We start from the raw sequence: 23,102 nt of genomic DNA, 5'->3' as shown, positions 1-23,102 counted from the left end.
GATTTTGGTTCCATTCCCCTACCTCAAGGTTTCTCTTAATGTTCCTTTCCTACACAAACAAACAGAACAATTTATACCAGAACTCTGGTATAAATTGATGAAAAAAGGCTACTCTGACAAAGCAGTCTGAGAAACCAGAGCATGGAGACTGCAAAAAGGAAAAATGCCCAGAAATGAAACAACTATTAGTTTCACCTTCCTATGGCTAAACCCCAAGAATCAAAAAAAGAGGGGGCATGGGAGAGAGGAAGAAAAACAGTCTTCAAATAATAGGTTGTCAATTGTCAAGTTTTCCACCCACATGGCTCCCCAATATTCCTGTGGGAAAATCAGTGATATAGTCTAAAAGGAGGAAATCATACATTTCTTTTTTATTTCAATTTATTGTTCTCAACAACTCCCCAAGACAATATAAATGTTTTCTACATGAAGATCCCCAGCAAATAGATGCTTAAGAGGTAACTTTAGGATAATAAATTCAGAGGGGTGGAAGGTAAAAAATCATAACCAAAGTCTAGTATGGACAAAACTATGAAGACAATTGGAAGTAGTATTTCTCATTGACAGTCAAGTAAAATCAAGTGTATCGCATCAAATGGTATACAAATCAAATCCTGGTACAGCACAGTATAGGGAATTATTTAAATTAATCTACTAGAAGTTTATTGAACAGTTAGAATCTAACTTTAATGAATATGCTATCATATCCAGTTCTGTATAATAAAGTTATTTTTTCATTTCCTAGCTGACAACACAAACTTAGTGCTCTTCAATACTGCTTTGAAATTATGGACACAGTAAATTCCATTGAATGAGAAATGTTGTTTGACAAAAGATTCATAATTCCTTGTCTGTTTAATAGTCAATGCATTTAACAGGATAATGTATTATGTATAAAATATAGCACCAGTAGTTGAATTCCTGTGAAATGTTAACTATTTTAACTCAAATTTGACATATGTTTCAAAAAATTTGGGATATCATTTATTGATTTTTAAAAAGATGGTACTTCCTGGTAAGCAGCAGCTCAGAGTAGAAAGAGCACTGGACCTGGAGTCAGATGCAATGCAGGTTGTTTTCTCTAAATGCTCTCTAATATCCTTTCCAGAGCTAATGTTCTATTATCTTTTCCTACCGAATCTTGAAAGTTTGATTGATGGAGGTAACTTTAAATGGTTTAAAAGTTGTTGTTGTTTTCATTTTGTCCTTTTCCTTTTTAAAGGTTAGTTTTAAAAATTGAGGTAATTTTTAAATGACTTTAAAGTTGCCTTTTTCATTTTGTTCTTTTTCTTTTTAAAGGTTAGTCTTGAAAATTGAATTTGTTAAGGAAATGGGTTGGCAGGAGACAGTTTTGTTGTTGTTTTTTTTTTGTATTTTCCATAGACCTGATGTCCTCTATCTTCTATCATTGTTAATAGTGGTAAGCCCCTCTGTATTCTGTTGATAAGACTTGGAAGGTGTCTGGGAAGGAGATTCCAAAGAGCAACAACAGTCCTTTCTGTCACAAAGCCAAAAGAAAAAAAACACTGCTACGGACTAGATTGGTGTAGTGTGTTTACATAACTGGCGTCAATTTCCAAGATTAAATAGCTTAGGATTTCTTAAGCAAGTTCACATAATCAAATGTTGCCTTTGTTCTCATCTAGCCTTCTTCCCCTTCTTCCCAGCCGTACATGTGTTTACATTTCCACATCAACGTCTGACCAGTAGAAAATCACAAGCCAAAAGTCCAAAATTGATGTCAGCATCTTCCTCACCAAACCTGCTTCTCTCTTGTTTTCCCAGTCTTAATCAACAATATCACTATCTCACTGGTTCTAGCCAAGCTCAAAACCTTAGAGTCATTCTTGACTCCTCCTTCTCCCTCATTCCCCCATTCCCCAGTCTTGTCTCTCTCCAATCTACCCTTCACACTGTGGTTGCCAAAGTGCTCTTTCTAAACTGCAAATGCTATCACAGGGCTTCCCTGATTAAAATGCTTTAATGACTTCTTTTCACCTACTGGATAAAACTCAAAGACCCTAAATACTTCTCTAGCCCAATCTTTGCCACTCCCTGCCATTCCTCTGAGCCCTTTTCACTGCAGTTACATGAACTGTTCACAGTCACCCAAACACACCATGGTCTTTTCACAATTGTGGCTTTGCATGTGAAATTTCCTCTGCTACTTTCTCAGTTCGAGATATTTTTCCTCATGTTCCCCACAGCATTTCTACATACTAGTTTTATAACTCTCTTCACACTATATCCTAGTTGCTTCTCCACTTGTTTATCTTCACTACCAGACTGCCAATTCCCTGTTTTGGGAGAAAGTAAACATTGTAAGGGAGATTCAGACTCTGGATGCTTCTAGGTGGCATTTGAACTTGCTTTGGATGCTGAGACACTATGCTATTCCCTGGTGCATGCCTTTTCTCCTTGTCCCAGCCCTCCCCCTGCTGGAGGTGTTAAAAAGCAGTGGAATGATCACATGGCCAAAGATATGACAAAGCGACCTGGCTGATCCACAACCTGGATAAACATCTGCCTCTTGTCATTTTTAAGGTAATGCAAAACTGGCTAATGAGTCTTGGCTTTGGGGTGGCCTGTCAGGAGCTTTCTGTCTTGTCATGCATTCATTGTTAGGCCCTGATTTCAATCCCCAGAGCTGTAGCTAGGGGTCAACACACACATCCTTAATGGTCTCAAAGAACATCACACTACTGTCAAACAAACAGCCCAAGAAGAATTAGCCAGTGGAGATCTTCTTCCAAGGTTTCTTCTCTGTGTGAAGCTGAGACAAACTTGTCTGCAGGAACGTTTGCCTTTGGATTACACCATAGAACAAGGAACCAAACACCAATCATATACACATGCTAAGTGTTCTCCCCAATTTCAGTGGGTTCTACCTCTTTAAAAAGTCATAGAGAAGGTCTTCATCTCTATCCCAGAACAATATCCAGTTAACACTGCTTTCTGCCCCAGTTGAAGATAACCTAGTCTTCAAATCAGTATTTAGTTGCCTGTGGGAGGCAGCCAGTTTCTCAAGCATCCCTGGATATAGAACTCTATAGATATAGTGGTCCTAAGTATAGTCTGGGTTGATCTGAGTGGTGATTCCCAGGGAAGGACCTTGCTAGGCAAGTTTTGAAAAAAGGGGTTAGAGAATCAGCCTGGTTGGGAGGAATCTCACCTGTAAAACCCACAAAATTTTAGAGAACATGATGAATTTATAATCATCATAGAAATTCTCCTTCATGGCTATTGTGAATTTTAATCAGACATTATGTTTACACTACAGTGAAATTTCTAGCAGCAAGAATGGGTTTTAGTTTTAAGTGGAGGGAAAGGAAATTAATCTATTTGTCATCAGGAGAGACTACCTTTAAAAAATCAAACAGCTCCCACAATGTCCTTTTATACACATGTCAAAGGCAAGGAAAGATGATCTACTGTCCTAGGTGTCCATCTGGCTGTGTCCTAATTAAAGAAAAAGAACTCAGGTGCTACCAGGGATAACACAAGATAAAACAGAAACAGAACTGGTGGGATTGGTCCCCTGAAGTTCTTATGTTTCTATGTTCAGGGTAAAGATTACCCTACCCACAAAACGATCATTGATGACATCATTTATGATGCCTTTGCCCTTCAGTTGGCACTGCACAGGCACTGCTTGGTTCTTCACCACGTCTGTAAAGTGCATTGCCACCAGGGGGGAGGTGTAGTTAACCTGTAGGTGGAAGAACAATGAATTCTAAGTGTGAGAAGGTGGTAGGAGGAAAGTGATCAGATAATCAATGCAGGATGGGACAACCTTCACAAAGAGTAAACCCCATGATGCCAAGTCACAAATGGCTAAAGCAACTGACATGCTCTCCCTGCCTTGGGAAAATTACACATTTTTTTCATAAGTCACTGTCAAATATCTGATTGTCCTCTGGGGAAAACCAATTCTGTCTTGGTTCAATATTATTTTCTGGATATCAGACCATGAATCAAAACAAAACTATTATCTATCAAGTCCCTACGCTAGAGATGAAGGCTTCATTGCCCCAAGGCTACAAATGGGAGAAACAGGGGGGTGTGATTATTTGGCATGATTAAGTGCAGTGGTAGTAATTTGTCTGCTTCTGGCTCTGCCACTGATTAGCTCTGTGACCTTGGGCAAGTCACTTCCTCTCTCTGAACCCCAATTCCATCAGCTGTAAACTGAAGGGGTTAGACCAGACCATATATGAGATTCTTTCAAATATAGAAAGGAGTGTGTTTGTGATCGGAATTGGTAGAGGGAGCTTCTGGTTATGGCCAGCAGCTGTTCAGCCCTCTGTTACTGTCTGCTACTCCCTAATTCTCATAGATCCCAGCCAGCCCTTCCTTTATCTCTGAACCCTTTCTGACAGCAATGACTGAAGAAAATACAGCTTACGTGAGTCAGTTTGCCGTAGTAAGGGTAGTAGCGGAGGTCAAAAGAAGCCGACTCTGGGTAGTAATTGATGGATCGGATGTCGTTTTCATCACCTCTCTGTAAGCAAAAGTAGGTATATGTGGAGTACTGGGTAATATGGTGCATTGGAGTCTAAGCTACAGGGACTTGTGCCCCAGGTGAAATCACTGTGTGACCCACAACCAACTGTCCCAGGAAGAAAACAAAAGCAGAACCCAGCAGAGCTCAGCCCTGACCTATCCCCAGGGAGCGTTTCCAGGGAGTGATTTTTCCTTGGCTTTTCAGTTTAAAGAATACCGAATAGAAAGCATGGGCTGAGGAAGCCAAAGGTACTCAGTATGACTCTGTTGGTTTCTAAAGGACCCAGAAAGAAGAGATCCAATGGGCTTGCAGTACCTGGTGGGTCTACCACTTTTGTCCTTTTCCAAAGAATCATACTGGGCATAGCACCTAGTCTTCGACTTTGGAGCTGAGGCAGGTACAAGTTAGAACATGTGTAGTAAATCTACTCCACAACTTGCACACTGCCGGCTCGGTTCTATTGGAAGCTAGATCAAGTGCACAGGGACTTGATGCATAGGCACACAGACTACGGTTGGATCACCTAAACTCATGTCTGTGACCACATTCTCTGTAGTGCTTAATTATAGGAGGTGGAGTTAGGAGGATAAACAAGAGGGACCCAGGTAATGGAAATGATTAAAGTAAACAAGTCTACCCTCATCACATCACATTAGGTAGGGGGCTGCACATACGGACAAATAGTGCATCACTATTAGCAAATTACTCACTAAGGTCATGTGATTACTTCTGTCAATATACTATAATTGTTCTTGATACAAACTAGGCTCTCCTTAATTTATTCTAGTCATTATCTCATCCTGCTTGATTTCCACAAGTGGGTGTGGATTTGACCAGTATCAATTATTATAGAATATATAGAGACTCTTAATGTTTCTTTTTTTTAAAGGACAGTTCTCAGCAAGGTTTGATGTAAGCTGAAAAAATTAACAGCTTCCATTAGGGAACTACAAGCAGAACTCAGTCCAATTACTATGCTAGTTTAAGACTGAGTTGGTCTTTATGTTTTATTTATATAGTCTTTTAAAAAGCAATGAAATTTATTTTTTGAGAATGGCCTGTGGAATCACTTCTGCTAGTTTGTAGTCACATCTCACATGTGTGAATATTTACACATACACACGGACATGCGAGCAGAGTGAATGTCCTTCCTACCTTGTTCACCTGGCAAACACTGCCTGACTTTTCAAAGCTCATCTTCAATGTCACCATCTCCCACATGGAACTAACCTTTCTCTCTTCAATGTCCCCATTACACCTTTCATAGCACTGGTAATACTTGATTTCCCTGACTTCAGAGAGAGAGAGTCATATTTATCTCAGCACCCCCAACACCTAGCAAAGGAGATGGTATACAAAAAGTGATCAATAAATGCTTGCTGAATATGGGATATTGGCTTTATAAATGTTGCCTTTTGCTGTTTTCTGATCTGCCACCATGAAGAATGAAGTCTTCAGTTGTATTTCTGGTACTGAGAATGGGATTGCCTGGCCTCTCACATTTGCAAGACAATTGCCCAGGGCTGGGGGTGTGCAGCTGATTGTCATCAAACCTAAGGAGAGAGCTACTGCCTGTGTAAGAAGCAAACCCAAGATCTAGGGCTTTCTCCTACAAAGGAGCTAATTGGTGCAGATGAGATAGGAGTTAATGGTCCCTCGAAGGACAGTTAATTAGCATATTAATGGAGTTCTGTTTATACTTCCCTTGTAGTCATTTGTTACTGCAACACCCAGTGCCACTGGTCATTGCTGCAAAATGTGAAATTCAATTTTAAAATTGGGGACTAATGACTCTAATGAAAGCTGTTTGTTTAGTTCAAAGAAACAAGTAATTAGAGCTAAAAGCAAAAGTGTAAACAGAATCCCAATTAATGACTTGGCGCATTGTTGTTCCCTGCTGTGGCCCCTAGCTGACGTTCAGTCTTTGGCTTTTACAGGTATAAATCATGACACACTGACACACACACATATACACACATAAACATATATGAACTGAATCCTTTCTGGAAAGAGGAAGGCCTGAAGACACTAAAGGGAGTTGTAGTTATGAAAAGATTAACCCTTAACCTAACCTACCTTCTGTGTATAAGTCCTTGAAAGGGATGAACTACCTTTTTGCATGAAACAGATATGCTAACAATGCTTATTCAAAAGGACACTTTACCTGAACTTTGCAGGAAACCTTCACAGGATCTCCAAGCTCAGGACGAAACCCTACAATCTATCAAAAGAAAATCAGTGGTTTTTTTTTTTTTTTAACAAAACAGATTTGACAGTAAAAATGGGGCTTTTCTAACCCCCCACCGTCAGTCATCCTTCCTCAGGCACAAGCTTCATCTATTTTGCCCTCTTAGAAATGTTCAAAACAGTTGGAAATGTCACACATCTTCAGAGCTGTGCAGCTCAGCTTATTCCTTGTTGGATTTGTGCATGATATTCATACACAGGGGAAACTGCAGCAAGATAACCCTAAGAACGTAAAGAACTTTCTGATTTCAAGAGGGGTGTGCCTGATAAGGCTCTGCCATACCTAAGGCATGGCAGGAGAGAAGAAAATGCATTTTCTATGATATAAGAACTGTCCCCCATCCCACCCTATCCCCTGTCCCAAACAGCTCATGACCCCATTCTTGACAGAGGCCATCAACGGGCAGATTTGGGAGTTGGGAAGAAGAATAGCAATAGGAAGTATTCAGGGAGAAAAAGGATTTGATAGGTTTGGCTGGTTGTTTGTATTTCTGATGCTGTCAGTAAAAATGGCCAAACCTGCAGTGTATGAAGACAGAGCCCAAGACAAATGGAGTGGCCAGAACCCTCCTACTCAGCTCATCCACTTATCACCACCAGATATCAAGAGCCGATATACCCGATTCATCTTTAGAAGAATGCAAGGCTGTCCAGTAGAGTATCCGAAAGTAGGGTCCTCCAGACCAGAGCAGTTCTTCAGGAAGGAGCGCTTAAATTGACAGGCCTTCTTGTCCTCATCCTCATTGCCATCTTGGATGAAGTACTGCCCCGGGGGACAATCTACATTCATTTCCTCTTGAAGACTGTCATTATAACCTAAAGCATGTGTGGGTGGCAAGAGGTCGTTAGGCAAGTGCTACAGGGGAACACCATGTACTCAGTAGTCCTCCCTCCCAAGTTTTCTTTCTGCAGCTTGCTTGCACTCCTCTGAAAGCCCACTTCGTTTACCCAAAGCCCTGTGACCTGGCATCAGGTGCCCAACATCCCTCCAGGAAGCCTTCTTGGTTAGTCACCAACAACATCCCTCCAGAAAGCCTTCTTGGGTAGTCACCTCAGCCCACTTTTATTGCCTGCCCCCTTGCTTCTCAGTCCATGGAACTTCTGGATATCCATCTCTGGGTCATATGTTGTTCACTTTTTAACTTGTCTCTATTTCCCATTAGATCTTTTCAGATATGGTAAACTATAAACTTGCAGGGCTTCCTGTTCTACTTCTGGAAGAGGAATAGCGTATAAATTGGTAGATTTTAGAAGAGGGACTGACTGAATCATGTCAAAGCATGGCATATATAAAGAGGCTAAGTTCCCAGATTAAATCTCTTTTAAGTTCATCTTAGAAAATGTCTCCCTTTGAGTTCAATGAGAGGCTCCTGATTGTAAGAGAGTGAGAAGTATGGGACAGAAAGAAAGTGGAAGAAGAGGAAAAGGAGGAGGAGAAGGGGGAATGGGGAGGAGAAGGAGGGAATAAACCAGTTTCTCATCCTTTATAGAGGGAAGTTAGCACTGCAAAATAGAAGCTCAGAGTAAAAGATAGAAAACAATGACAACCACAGGGTCTCTACTGAGAGGGTGAGGGGGTAAGATCTTGTCTACTGAGGCCTGAGGCATTCAGGGTTAGTGTCCTTTTACATTGGATGGAATGTAACATGTGTCCAGGGTACACATATCAGGGAGAGAGCTGAAAGGGGCTATATGTGAGATGACTCTTTGGGTTACCAGATACCACACATAAAACTGGCTTTGGAAATAGCTGCATTATTTCCAATTTGGTTCTAAATGATGGAGCCCAGTTAGTCCTGTTAGACCTAGTCCTCATGTATTCATGTTCCAAGTAGTTCGCTATTTCAGAGGCGACTTTGCACCTATGATTCATCAGAAGTAAGAGTCAGGCCGGGCGCGGTGGCTCACGCCTATAATCCTAGCACTCTGGGAGGCCGAGGCGGGAGGATTGCTCGAGGTCAGGAGTTCAAAACCAGCCTGAGCAAGAGCGAGACCCCGTCTCTACCATAAATAGAAAGAAATTAATTGGCCAACTAATATATATATATATATAAAATTAGCCGGGCATGGTGGCGCATGCCTGTAGTCCCAGCTACTCGGGAGGCTGAGGCAGGAGGATTGCTTGAGCCCAGGAGTTTGAGGTTGCTGTGAGCTAGGCTGACGCCACGGCACTCACCATAGCCTGGGCAACAAAGCGAGACTCTGTCTCAAAAAAAAAAAAAAAAAAGAAGTAAGAGTCAAAATATACTTCAGGGCCGGGCGCGGTGGCTCACGCCTGTAATCCTAGCACTCTGGGAGGCCGAGGCGGGCGGATTGCTCAAGGTCAGGAGTTCAAAACCAGCCTGAGCGAGACCCCGTCTCTACCATAAAAATAGAAAGAAATTAATTGGCCAACTAATATATATAATATAAAAATCAGCCGGGCATGGTGGCTCGTGCCTGTAGTCCCAGCTACTCGGGAGGCTGAGGCAGGAGGATTGCTTGAGCCCAGGAGTTTGAGGTTGCTGTGAGCTAGGCTGACGCCACGGCACTCACTCTAGCCTAGGCAAGAAAGCGAGACTCTGTCTCAAAAAAAAAAAAAATAAAAAATAAAAAAAATATATACTTCAGGATCTTCATCTACACAGGTTGTGACGTGGGTTTGATATTATTAAGTGGCAACTGGGAATTTTAAATATATTTCAGTTATGGCTATGCCTTTATTTTTCCTTTGAAAAGTAAAGGAAGCCACATTTAATTCAAGGGCTTTGTTTTAATTTTTTTTTTAGAACAAGAAGTATAGTCAAATAATACCTTTCTGGCCTTGCCTCTATTTGTGCTGCTGCCCAGAGTTCCTGACAGCAGCCTGCAGGAAGGCCCACAGGTGGGGCCCAGGGTAGGGCTGGGCACGAGCTATCTGAGCGCAACCTTGGATCTGACAGCAAGAAAAAAAAAAAAAAAAAAAAAAAAAAAAACAAAAAAAACAAAAAAAAAACAAAAAATAATACCTTTCTAAATAGAAGCTGCGATCACGTGCTCATTGTTTCTCTTGAGGTAGTTCCGTTAAAAATAATGTGACATGAGCATGACCCTTATTGCAAAATCCTAGTCCTCATGGGAATGAAACTGATACTCTTGGATGTCTATTTCAGAGATGTGTTTCTGTTTTAGCAGGACATATTATCTGCTCTTAGGCACTAAAAACTCTGTGCTTTTCCTAACATTCCCTGCCTTCATTATCAGGTCAGAATTGGTATTTCTCCGTTTACTAGCTTCTCTGAGGGATTTCCTCAGCAGAGATTCTGGCAATATATTTGCAATATCTCACAAACACTTTGAAAGAAAAGAAGATTTTGTGCTGGCTATGATGTCCAAAACATTTTTGTGGCCCAAAATGGAACTACATGGACTCAGAAAGAACCCAGCCTCCTTTATTTTACAGGTAAGGAATCTGAAGCTCAGACTTAACCAAAATATTAATGACACTGAGCATTACTGACATAAAGTTTCTAACTCCTGGTCATATGGCAGCAGCACAGAATTATGAAAAGCAGCACCTCTCAAACTTTAAAGTTCATATAAATCACATGCAGACTTTGTGAAAATACTGATTCTGACCCAACAAGTCTGGGCGGGGGGGGGGGTGGGGGTGCTGAGACTCTGCCTTTCTCTAACAAACTTCCAGGTGATGTCCACGATGCTGGTCCCTGGATGACACCTTGAGTAGCAAGGGCATCAAAAACATGAATGTGGGTTCAAACATTGGTTCTGCTTCTGGGAGACTTTGATCAAGTTACTTCCCCTTTTTGAGCCTCAGTTCCCTCATCTGTAAAATGGGGATGATCAACTAGCTCTATTATATAGGGTTAAAGTTAAATGGCAAAATGTATGTATTTAACACTTCCTGGCACATGATAATGGATGGTTCTCCTCCTAATTCAGTGCACATTCTACTAGCTACCCTCCATCCCTCCACCTCAGCCAGGCCAGGACAACCAAACCAGACTATTGGGTTTTTTCCCCCACAAAGATTAGATGCAGCAATGCAAACCCCACTGGAGCTCCTCTTTAATAGCTGGATAAATACAGAACCTGTGTGCTCTGTGTTTAACCTTAACCAAGCTGCTACCTCAGCTTTTACAATGTGGAAGGGACTCCCACAAACCCATTCATTTGTCCCTGAAAATTTATCTGATGATGCTGTAGAGATAGGCATCTTGAAAATATTTGGGATCAAAATGAGAGTTGACTGCCACCCAGAGATTCTTCCTCTAACTCCTTTCTGGAATGCTGTTAAATACACTTGTTGTCTCCCTTCAAGATAAGGCCTATCTTCAATAAACAAATACTCTCACCTTGAAAAAGTATAGAAGCCAGGAATCTTCCATTTCTGGAGAACATTCTCCTTTTCTCACCACTATCTCCCCCAGAATTATTTTTTATAAATGATCATTCTTGAGCTACCTGAATGTGCTTGGGACTTAACTAAGTGCTATAGCATGTTCAAGAAGAGCAAACAAGCTCTCTGTCTCAAAGAGCTTACTGTCTTGCTGCAGAGTCAGTTTGTATGCTTCCAAGGCAACATACACTACAGTAGTTTTGATTGTATCTACAGGTGCAGAGGGGGATGAAAAGTAAGGAAAGACCGTCATGGGTTTGGGTTAGTAAGACTGGAATTTCTGGGCCAGGTGAATTTTGAATTTTGAATTCCCACCCATCACCTTTCAAAAGAGCTTTCCACTATTCAGAGGAACTTACTTACCCTGGAGAAAGCCATTTAGGCTAATCACATAATGCTGCCAAGTGTCAGGTTCAGAAACGTTGAAGTTGAAGTTAAGGCTATGGGCGAAGGGTCTGATCATAACTCCTGGCAATGAAAACAGGTCTTGGATATATTAACCCATTCTTGGGATAATTTTTTGGTATTGATTCCCATGAAACCATTTCCCCCCAGGCAATCAAAATGAAAAGGACCATAATTTGCCAAGTACCATTTTACTTTTACTCTTAATAATTGAATCTCTAAGTCATTACCGGGAAGAGCCAAAGTTAATTGAGGCTGAGCATGCTGTGCAAGCAGATTTCTGTCCAGCAAGTTCTGACAACACAGGGCATTTGGGCACACTCACCAGGATGCTTCACCCGCTCAGTGAAGGTCGGCATGTAAGGACTGATGGTCAGAAATAGTGTGTACATGCAGAGAGTGATCACAGCAGCCAGGGAGGCATAGAAGAAGAAGTAAATGACTAAGATCAGGCCTGCAGAGTAATCAAACATGAGAGTGGTCAGTGCTTGCCAACAAGCCCTGCCTCCCCACTCGAACTCATGAACCAGAACCAACCCAAACAAGAGATGACTTTTTAATAAATTCCCCAGATTCAGTATGTCCTTGCTTATTCAAACTTCACCGATTTGGAATTGGTGAGGATTGTGTCAGGGTGCAAACTCCGATTGCAGTTTACCTTTACAGCATCTCCGATGGAAGGGCTTGCTGAGCAAATGATGATCATGAACAAGATTATAGGGGAGTGGAGTTTAAAGTACTGCAGAGGGCAAATTGCTAGAGAGTCTTCTGGGTAACGTTGATATCCTAAGTACAAATCATTCTTCTCTATTCATTAAGGCAGGTGCCCTGAAGAGTCCTAGCAGCTTGGTTCCAGTGATTATATGTATTTGCAAGTGATAAAAACAGCGTTTCCTTTCACATAGTCTATAATTCAAACTTTTGATTAATTTCCACTGGACTTGCCTCTAATCAAGGCAAAGTGAGATTTTTCCCTACTTATTTCAAATCTTATTCATCTTTAGCAAAAGTTTAAGTGGCTCAGCTTTTTAAAAAGAACACTAACACAGGGTGGTAAAGGGAGGAGGAGGAAATGGTACTTAATCACTGACACTGCCTGTGAACTTGGGTAAATTATAGAACTTCTCTGTACCCCTGATTCCTCACAGGAAAGTGGGGATAAATTTAGCACTTACTTCATATTCTTATCTATATCCTTAACAATATCTGAAATTCAGCCTTTCCTTACATTCTATTCTGACTATACTACTTCTTAGTTGTTTTAACTTGGACATGCCGTTTGCCTCTCTGGGCCTCAATTTTCTCATCTATAAAATAACAGTACTTATTGGGCAGGTGGGAGGGGGGAGGGGGGCGGGTATATACATACATAATGAGTGAGATGTGCACCACCTGGGGGATGGTCATGCTGGAAACTCAGACTTTTGGGGGGAGGGGGGAAAGGGCATTTATTGAAACCTTAAAATGTGTACCCCCATATTATGCCGAAATAAAAAAAAAATAACAGTACTCACTTCTTAGCATTGAATAATGTATATAAACAGCATAGCACAGAGCCTGGTAGATACTAAGTGCTCTATAAATGCCAGTCATTGTCATTGTTACTATTGATATTATTATTATTGCTATAGAACCAGAAGCATAGTTGTGTGAATTTTCCCTCTGTAATAAGACTAAGTTTCCCTCTGTATAGAGACTAGGTTTGCCCCAGATTAGGCAGCACAGAGTGGGGTACGTGAGTGTGACATTGCTGAGAAACTCTTTTCAAGTCCTCCTTGGGGTTTTCTCAGGCAACAGTATTTGGCTCCGCTCACAGCAGTGACATGATGTCAGAACTACAGATTTGAACGGAATCATGAACCAGAAACTGGAACAAACCACAAAACTTTGCTGTACCCAAAACTGAATCCAAATATTAATTTTTAAATTGAACCATGAACCAAATAAAATTAACCAAAAAAGGAGTGGGGGAAGGGGGAAAAAACTGTAGTAATTCAACTAGAAGTAGAACTGACCCTTTATGTTTTATTAGAGGAACTAAAGCAGAACTGTAACCTGAACACATTGATTCAGTTGGAGTCTCTGAGGAAGAAACAACAGTGCCTGTGTGCCTGTGATACTTGGCTATTGCCCACTGGATATTCTTTTTTTTTTTTTTTTTTTTTTTTTTAGACAGAGTCTTACTCTGTTGCCCAGGCTAGAGTGCTGTGGCATCAGCCTAGCTCACAGCATCCTCAAACTCCCGGGCTCAAGCAATCCTTCTGCCTCAGGCTCCCGAGTAGCTGGGACTACAGGCATGTGCCACCATGGCTGGCTAATTTTTTCTATATATTTTTAGTTGGCCAATTAATTTCTTTCTATTTTTAGTAGAGACGGGGTCTCACTCTTGCTTAGGCTGGTTTCGAACTCCTGACCTTGAGTGATCCACCCGCCTCAGCCTCCCAGAGTGCTAGGATTACAGGAGTGAGCCACCATGCCAGGCCTACCTACTGGCTATTCTAATGGGATTTTCCCCTGTGCTTCCTCCTCCATTCCTCTACCCTTATCCCCATCCTGGGAATGGATCAACACCTGGAGCCATCCTGGGGGACCAAAAGACTCAGTTTTGTGGATGAAAGGAAAGCAATGAAATACAGGTACATTCCCTTGGACTTATCTTCCTTCTTTCCCAAGCATGTGTGGCTAGGAAGCTGTAGATGGGCGAATGGCACTAGCAATGAATTCCCTCAGCCTCACCCGGGAGTGGGTGCCCTGGAGTCTGTGATAGATTAACTTTTTCAGCCACCCTCAGGCAAAACCCAGTAGGGTCCCCATCTGAACCCATTGATCCCTCGAACCCTTTCTGCCACACATGTTCAGGTATTACTTGAGCCCCTTCTCTAGGTAATCTAGGATTCTCTCCTGAATGCCCCACCCAGGCTTGGATAGAGCAGTAAGTACCCACATTCCCAATTCTTCTTTCCTCCCACTAAAACACCTCATCAGGTCCTGAGGCCTTATCCATTAGAGCCTTGTTCATTATTACAGTTCATGAAGATAGTGTGGTGTTCTGGCAAGAGGATGAACTCTGGTGTTCATCCAACCTGGGTTTGAATCCCAGCAGTGCCACTTAGTAACTGTGTGACTTTAGATAAATTACTTACCCTCTCTAAGCCTCAGTTTCTGCATCTGTAAAATGGGGATAATAATATTACTACCTCATATGGTTCTTGTCAGTATCCAATAAAATAACATATAGTTCCTAAGAATAGGGGTTGCCCAGCTACCAAAGGAAAAGCCCAGATTATATTAACAGGTTGAATATATATGTTGGGCAGGTTGATGTCCAGATTGGAACAAGGTTAGTAAATGCTCAAGTGGGAACCTAGTTCTTAGGAAAGAAAGCAGCAAGGCATGTGTTTTCTGGCCATGGCATTAACATTACCATTTGCCTTTTGCCCAGGGTAGCCCAACAGAAGAATTCCTAGGCTCTCCTTAGACTTACTACCCAGAAGTCTGGCTATGGCCTACCATGCAGCGTTCCCACTGCCATCTCTTCCGTGGGCACTTGAACCTTCCACCCTCATCCCCACTTATTGGCCTATGGATTGTCCTCCACAGGAGCAATTTCGATCAGCTCATCTGTTGAAGTTCCAGTGGCTGGCTGCTTAGGGGTTAATGTATGGCTCCCACGTCCAGAATCACACTTGCATTCTACTAGGACTGTTTTTCCAGGCCTCTTTAGGCAAGAGAGAAACAGCTGTGCTCCCTTTGGAGCCCTAATGAGTGTCCAGCACTTGTCTGCAGCTTCCAGAATGTTGGAATGTCCCTTAAATGGTACATTTGTTCCAGTTGAGAGTTTGAGGGATGGGCAGGGGTGCGGCTGGGAACTGAGGAGGGGTGAAGGGAGATGGGTGTTGTTCAGAGCCCCACACCTGCTATTCCTAATTCCAGGAAGCAGGACTGGCTGTTTCACCCTGAGTGAGCTGAATTAACTAGTCAGGGTGAAACTTTAACTACAATGGAGATAATTCTCAGCCAAAGGGTCTTTAGAAGGCACAGCCATCAACTTCAGCAACCTAGACTGTTGGCACTAGGGGACTCCTATTTCATCCATAATGTCCTCTGTTATTTTTCTTCTGAAAATTGACTGAGTTCCAAACCAGCAGCTGCTCTTTTTCTGGGCTGTACAGAAAGTGTGGCAAGTGTGAATTTCACCATGGGCTAAATCTCCTGGTGGGGAAGGCTCAGCATTAATAGTTTAAGAGGTGGATAGGACCCTGGGAGGGAGGTGCTGGGGAAGTTGTGAAGTGAAAATGGTGGCAGCATGTGGTACAAAAAGGAAATGCTAAGGAATACAATTCTGCCATTGATCAAGCAACATGGAGGCTCAACCTTAATCTCTAGTAACGATCCTTTTAAACGTAATTCCTCTGTGTCTACCATGGGACAGGAAAGCACCCACAAGCCAGGGCCAACAGCAGGCCTCCTGGCATTCCTTCTCTGACATTGTAAGATAAAGTGATGAGGCTTTATAAAAACCATTGGTCAGGTTGGCAGAGACTTGGGTCTCAGATCCTAGAAATAGTCTTCGGCATCATTCTTTCAATTTTACAATTTTAATATCTTATTGGAGCCTCACTCTGATCCTGTGAAAGAGGCAGGGCAGGGATTGTTTCCCTCAGTAAAGGTAAACTGAAGCTCAGAGAGAGTAAATGGTGGGTCCAAGGTCACATGGATAGAAAGTGACAGGACTGGGACTTTTAAAAAAAAAACCTGTGTTTTTTCAACTCATTCTCGTTGTCTCTCTGTATTGCAACTGATACTGAGCCCAGTGTATTTCAGTTCCACAATCAAGTTTGTTCATCCATTTGGAGTTTGTTCTGATGGAATCTGTCCACAGCGCAGGCATTTCCCTAGGCATTGGTGCCTTTACATGAAATGCTAAGAAAAGTTTGCAGACAAGCCCATTCCAGCGTATGGTAAAGGAGCCCTGGATACCAAGCCGAAAGCAAAGGACACCAGACTGGGGCATTGAGACGATTGGGACTTACTCCAACTCTGACCTGTTCGGGCCAGAGACATCCTTCTCTCCGGATCCCACAGGTATTCATTCAGGATTTGCAATTTCCGCCACCAGGCATTGCCTGTTGGCTGACCCTGACCCTCTTCCTCCTCCTTTTCCTCCACTTCTTCTTCTTCTTTCTCCTTCTCTTCTTCCTCCTCCTCCAATTCGGGCACCACCATCACCCGAGCCTCTTCTTCTGCTTCCTCTTCTTCATCTGCTAAGTAGTTCTGGTTAACTTCATCCTGATCGTCCTGAAAAAGTGACAAAACACAATCCCCTTTATGAAAAAAATTTCCAATGGTGCATCCCACCAGCCAAAAATAAATGGAAACAACTCGATATTTGGAGATGCTTCAAATTTCCACTTCCCCATAAACATACCAATTGTTACAAGAGGAGGACTTTCTTTCTCTCTGTTGTTTTGAAGGAAATATCCTTTCTGCAACCCATTTAAACTCAGTATTCTTGCCCTAGAGGTGCAAATTTTATTCTCAGCTTCAGGCATTTGGGCTCTTCCCCTAGGACTGTTCATGTCACTACTCTGTCCTAAGGGCCTTAGCCACCGCTTTAACTTTGGCCTGTCAGTACAGAGCTGAGCTCACATGGGAAGATGGAGTAGTCTTAGACATTTGTGTCCATGATGGCAAATTCCCAGTCTAAGCCAGCTTCGTCCTAACACCCTGTACACTTTCAGCTGCTCAACCTCACCATCCCAAGTAGTGTCTAAAAATAGCCTGGGACAGACATCAGGAGGAGAGGCCAACTGCTGTACCCCTCCTCAAAACTTAGCCTGGCTTCCCAGCAGCAACAAGAGAAGGGAAGTTATTTGCTGCTTTTCTGACTATTGCCTTAGCTGCAACCTCTCTTCCTGCCTTAAGCTGATGGGAGAGACCTCCTGAGAGCTGAGACCCCAGGCTTCCTTAGTCTCCCCCTGTAACCGAGGCAAAAAGCTGGGCACGTAGTAAGTGCTCAGCACATATTTGTTGATTGACTGATTGCAGGCATTACTTGAGATTTGAAACTGTAATCTTCTCTGAGTGGTTCTAAGAAAATTAAACCAAAAAAAAATTTTGAAAAACCCAGACTTCACCAAGTGGTGTTTCAAATGCCTCCCTGCCACAGGCTGGAGCGCTGTATCTTTGCTCTTTGGGGGTTTGCCAAGGCTCACTGCAGCAGCAGAAAATGAGGCCACCCTCCCTTGCCTCTGCTGTCCAAGTCTGAAGAGCAGCGGAGCCTGTGCACCTGTTGGGGTTGGATATGTCAAACACTAGAGGCCAGGGGCTCTGTGCTGCTCCCTCCCTGCCTGATTCCTCAAAGGCCACTTAGAGGGCACTCAGCTAAAATGCTGCCTTTGGTGGGGGGGGGGTAGCAAATTTGCTTGTTCAGAATCAGTAAAAGTGATACAGAATGACTAAGCTCATCTCTCAGCATTCAGGCTGCCCAGAACTATCTAGCTCTTGATTATAAGCACTCTTAAATTGCTCTCCAATTTGTTCCAATGCACAGCTCTATATCACACACCATATCAGAACTGACAGGGAACTTCAAGATTTACTTGTCTATCTGAGGCAAGATATGCTTGCCCCTAGAGAGGGGACAGGATCTAGGCAAACCCACACAGCAAGTCCATGACAGAGTTGACAGTCTCAGAACCTATGTCTCCTGTTACCCTGGACAATGATGTTTCTCTTCTATCACATTGAGCACAAGTGCATAGAGGTAGCTTAGCAGATTTATGAAGCACAACAATATCTTAGGTTCTGTGTTCCCAAAAGATTGTAGGCACTTATAAGCAAGGATTTCTGATTGACATAGACTCACAATGTAAGGCTTAGGAAAATAACCTCATCCATCACTCAATGTTGAATGGATTAATATTTCTTCTTAAATTTCTTTTACTTATGTGTGAACCTATGTACATATTTGACCTCCCAAAATACATTTTGAGCACTCAGGAGGAGGGTCCGTGTTTTCTAACCTCTTGATGGCCTCCACAGTGTGAAGCCCACAGCTTCACAGGACCCAGTGGGTCCTGACCAAATAACAATGACACTTACCTGACTTAAAACTCCTGATGCAGGACTCTGGAGGAATGCTCTCACAGAGCTGGTCTACCTACCCTGGAAGTCATGTGTGCTAGAGTGGGAAGTCATCATGGCCCCCAGAGAATCTACTGTACCTGAGAATTTCAGAGAATTTGAAGCATAACATTTTATGAAAGGAGGAATTTATATTCCTTTTATATTTTATGAAGAAATTTCTTTTCTCCCCTTGTTCCCTATGCCTGCCTTTCTCCTCTGCTGCACAGAGGAGGCAGTTGGCCTTGGCATCAGCCTGATCTTATTTGTAGATATGAGCTCTCGTGGTAATCCCATTAAAGATGGCTTGTCATTAAAGCTTTACCCTCCCGGGAAGAATTGATCTTCTCAGAGCTAATTTCCCCCCACAGCTCTCACACCACCTGAGACTTACTTGAGGACCCTCAAATCTTTTCTCCTCTCCCATTTCCAGGTATAGAGGAGCATCACATTGTGCAAGGGAGGCTTTCCCAAAAGGTTCCTCATTAATTAAATTCTGTGTGAAATGCACTTTTGTGCAACTATTTAACAAAATACAGTAAGGAATCCTTTGGTGATGAGAATGCTTATCCCTAAGGTTCTGTTTTTGTCAGTTTCCTAAAGTGGCACTACCCTCGGGTGATATTGTGTGTGCGCGTGCATGCGCGCTCTGGAATATGGTAGTGGGCGTGTGCTGGGCCCATCATGTTTCCCTAAAAGGGAAGAGTCTGAAGGACAGAGGGTGGCTCCATTTTGAGCAATCTAAATATATAAACATATAAACAAATATATACACAAACGGTATGACCCAAAGGTTAAATTTGTGCCCTGCATTGAGTAATACCCCATAAACATTTGAATGGTTGGTTAATTTTAAAAGAGAAATTAGTGCATGATTGCATCAAATTATTTCTTTTTAAATTTTTATCAAGTATTATAAAGAGCAAGATCCCCTGATGCATTTAAAATCCAAACAACTTAACAAATAACTGAAGTTATACACAACACATTAACAACATTACATAGAAAAGAAGGCAAGTAAGGAATAGTTATTTATGCCCCACAGCTCATAACTGCTCTGAGAGCTGGAAGGAACCTCGGGGAAATCAAAAGGAAGATTTTACAAATTGTGGCTAGAAAGCTAAGGGAAGCCCTCTGTAGGTTGATATGGGGTTAGAAGAATTTGTGTTTTTGTCTGCTGGCTGTTGACAGTCTTCGCTTAACTCCCTGGTTATATAAGTGGCTATACTCAAATAAAAATGAATTAGTCTTTGTTTCCTCCTGGGCTCAGATCACAATCCTCTCTGGGGAAATCTTCAGAATCCTCCTCACCAAAAAGTACTGTGTGTCATGCATATTAATAATTTATAGCAAAGTAAATGCAAAGAAAGTTTTAGATCGAATAATTTGTAATGCACCCTGGAGATAAATGGTTACACCAAAGGAGTGCGTGTGTGTGTGTGTGTGTGTGTGTGTGTGTGTGTGTGTGTGCATGTTTGTTAGGCAGCGTGGGGTGGCAGATGAGGGGTTAGGGAGCTGCATACTGCACATACAATAGAAAGAGCACACAAGATTAGAAGCAAGGAGACCTGCGTTCTCACTTTGGCTTCTTCACTGACTGGCAAGTCCCCCCGGAGTTCTTGAGCCCCAGCAGCCTCCTTTACCTAATGAGGGGTTCTGAAGAGATGATGTCTAGGATTCCTCCCAGCTCCAACTGATGATCCTATGATTTCAGCTCAAGTTTGAAATTTCTGCTTTAGAAAAAGGGCAGCTGGGTTCTGAGAAACTATCACCCAAAGGGACTGAGACAGCTGGGTAGGCAGTGCCTTTCATTTCCTCTTCCTCTTCCCTTCTCTCTTGGCTAAATTTCTTGCTATCAAAATGAAACCTCTACTCCCAGACTTCAAAAGGTTTGTGCAAATTCTAGACTCCCAAGAAAAAAACCTTAGAAGTCCTCCCATTCTCTGGTATCTTCCTCTTCCCTAATCTTTGTTCCATAGTAAGAGGGGCTTCCTTCTTCCAGCCAGCAATTTAGTGTGCTCTGGGATTCTGGGAGTCACTGCTCCTTTTTGAAACCCTGGGCTTCCCTAAATTTCATTGCTTCTGCCCACCCCAAGGAGAGGCAGCCATAAACCAAGGACTACACAGCCCCCAACCCCTACCCCATTACAAAAGGGGAAGCAAAATATTCTGCCCCCTGGGACTCACAAGTCTGTAGCGATAGCCGTAAGGAAAGGCTGGAGCCCTTCTGGACCGGAGTTGCCTTCTCATGGCTATTCAGTGGGCAAAGACACAGCAGAGGCAGGCAAGTGGGCGAGAGTTCTGGAGCTTCTGCTGGTACAGGAGACACTGGTTGCTGGGGACACTTGGCGCCTGGTAAAAGTGAACCCTCTTGGCATGAGCCCTTCCCCAAAATAATCTAGCATGCCCCTCTCTCATTGGTTGGCCCCTTCCCCGAATGAAGGGAAAGCCCTTATGGAAAAGCAAGCTCATCATTACAGGGAGGGGGAGATATTCTAGGTCACGAGGATGAGCAGCTCATCGCCCCCCCTTCATGTGTCTTTCCACCCCTTGCCCTTCTCCAGCACTTGAGATATGATGGGCCCAATGGAAATCTTAAGTCATGTTCTTCTCAATTGAGAGTTGGATATCAGTGTGTGCAGGGGTGGGGCCTGAGTGGGAGTTGGGGGTGAGGGGAGATGGCCAAGAATAACTTGCTTTTTTCATGAGGCTGATCTCATGCAAAAGGATCTAGGGTGTCAGGAAAGATTCCCTTTGCTTTTCCCCCCACCCCCACACACACTCCAAGCCACCTACAATATTTCTTATTTGTGTCAATCCACAAGCTTCTTAAAATGTGGAATATACTTTCTGATTTTAGAGGCCAGGCTCCGGCTTTACCCCTCCCTGCACCAAAGAGTCTTGGGCATTAAAGAAGCCTTTTCCTAGCCCACATGTCAGAGTGGCCCCATCAGTCACTGCCCCTCATACACACACCCCTTGGAATCCTGGCCAAATTTCTGTAGTGGTTGAGATCTATATTTATCCCTTAGCATCAGGGCAGGGAACGAGCCAGAACTTTGCAGTGTCAGTTTCCCAGACATACATAACTCCTGAAGCCAATGTGAGATTTAACAAAAGAAAAATTAGTAGAAACAGTCAAGAACACTGTATAGCATTTTTGGTCTGTTTGGTCCACCCTACTGGAGCCTGGGTGGCTAAAAGTCCTGGATGGAGTTTGTGATCCTTCCTTCACAAATCATCCCCCATTATACCCATGTGGCTGAAAATGTTGCAGATACTGAGATTCTGGGCATATTCATAACCAAGGAAAACAGCACAATAGTTTAGATAGAGAGATTTAGTCATAAGTCCAAGTCTAGGCCTATTCTGATGAAAATGGCTTCAATTGTAGTTAATTTTTATTTTATTTTTGAGACAGAGTCTCACTCTGTCACCCAGGCTGGAGTGCAGTGAATGGCACAATCACAGCTCACTGCAACCTCAAACTACTGGGCTCAAGCAATTATCCTGCCTCAGTCTCCCGAGTAGCTGGGACTGTAGGCACAAACCACCACACCTGGATAATTTTTCTTATTTTTTGTAGAGCTGGGGTCTCACTATGTTGCCCAGGCTGATCTTGAACTTCTGGCTTCAAGTGATCTTTCTGCCTCAGCCTTCCAAAGTGCTGGGAATATAGGTGTGGGCCACCATGTCCAGCCTCATATTAGTCTTTCATGTGATTCCTAAGGCCCTTGGAAGCCTCAAAAACCAAACAAAGGATAGGTTAACTGGCCTTGTGTTAGTAAGGCAAAAAAGAGAGTACAGTAATTTTAGCAACATTTCAAAAACTAAAGGTGGGGAGGCAAAATAGGGTGTGGAGTGACATGACCTCAGGTAACAAAATAGCCCATGCTACAGAATCTCTTATTCCTTAGCATTCTGGGTAATTGGTGGTTTGATATGTACTTAATACATTTGTGATGTATTTCAACTATAACCCAGGCTGCCTTCTGGAATGCCAGCTGTTGGGTGGGGTAAAATAACTGAATCTGTATATACAACCACAACGAGTAAGATGTGCAACGTTTGGGGGATGGACACGCTTGAAGCTCTTACTCGAGGGGGGAGGGGGCATAGGCAATATATGTAACCTTAACACTTGTACCCCCATAATACTCTAAAATAAAAATAAAAAAATAACTGAATCCCATAGGTGGTCAAAGACAGAAATCTGTATGAGTTCACACTCAAAACACTCTAGTTAAAGCAGAAATCATTCCTGCCAATTTTGAAAAAAAGCAATATGCTTAACAGTGCAGCAGAATGGCACCAGAAGTGGCCAATGGGGCATCTAATGAAGCAGCGGCTACAGAGGCAAGAGAGGAGAAGAAAGGAGAGGTTTGGAACAGAACAGCAGGTTCAAAGGCAAAGTTATTCAAGTCTTGAAAACTACATGTTCAT

General features: G+C 42.7%; 1 protein-coding gene and 1 non-coding gene across 2 annotated transcripts; one reads left to right on the top strand and one right to left on the bottom strand.

The window, feature by feature from the left end:
• Positions 1-431: 431 nt before the first annotated feature.
• On the bottom strand, positions 432-21,105 carry ATP1B4 (ATPase Na+/K+ transporting family member beta 4). Its single transcript, XM_012739050.3, has 8 exons — positions 20,847-21,105; positions 16,568-16,832; positions 11,860-11,988; positions 11,493-11,597; positions 7,371-7,567; positions 6,669-6,725; positions 4,406-4,501; positions 432-3,709 (listed from the first exon to the last, which is right to left on the bottom strand). The coding sequence occupies exons 1-8, from the start codon at positions 20,907-20,909 to the stop codon at positions 3,548-3,550; spliced, it is 1,074 nt and encodes a 357-aa protein (XP_012594504.1). The 5' UTR covers positions 20,910-21,105; the 3' UTR covers positions 432-3,547.
• Positions 9,433-9,671, top strand: LOC142866160 (small nucleolar RNA U89). Its single transcript, XR_012916213.1, has one exon. It is a non-coding gene; the product is annotated as a small nucleolar RNA U89 (small nucleolar RNA).
• Positions 21,106-23,102: the final 1,997 nt, after the last annotated feature.

This window comes from Microcebus murinus, chromosome X, assembly GCF_040939455.1.
Source record: "Microcebus murinus isolate Inina chromosome X, M.murinus_Inina_mat1.0, whole genome shotgun sequence".
Taxonomy (NCBI): Eukaryota; Metazoa; Chordata; class Mammalia; order Primates; family Cheirogaleidae; genus Microcebus; species Microcebus murinus.
The sequence above is the reverse complement of the archived record's forward strand: the minus strand, read 5'-3'. Positions and strand labels throughout refer to the sequence as shown.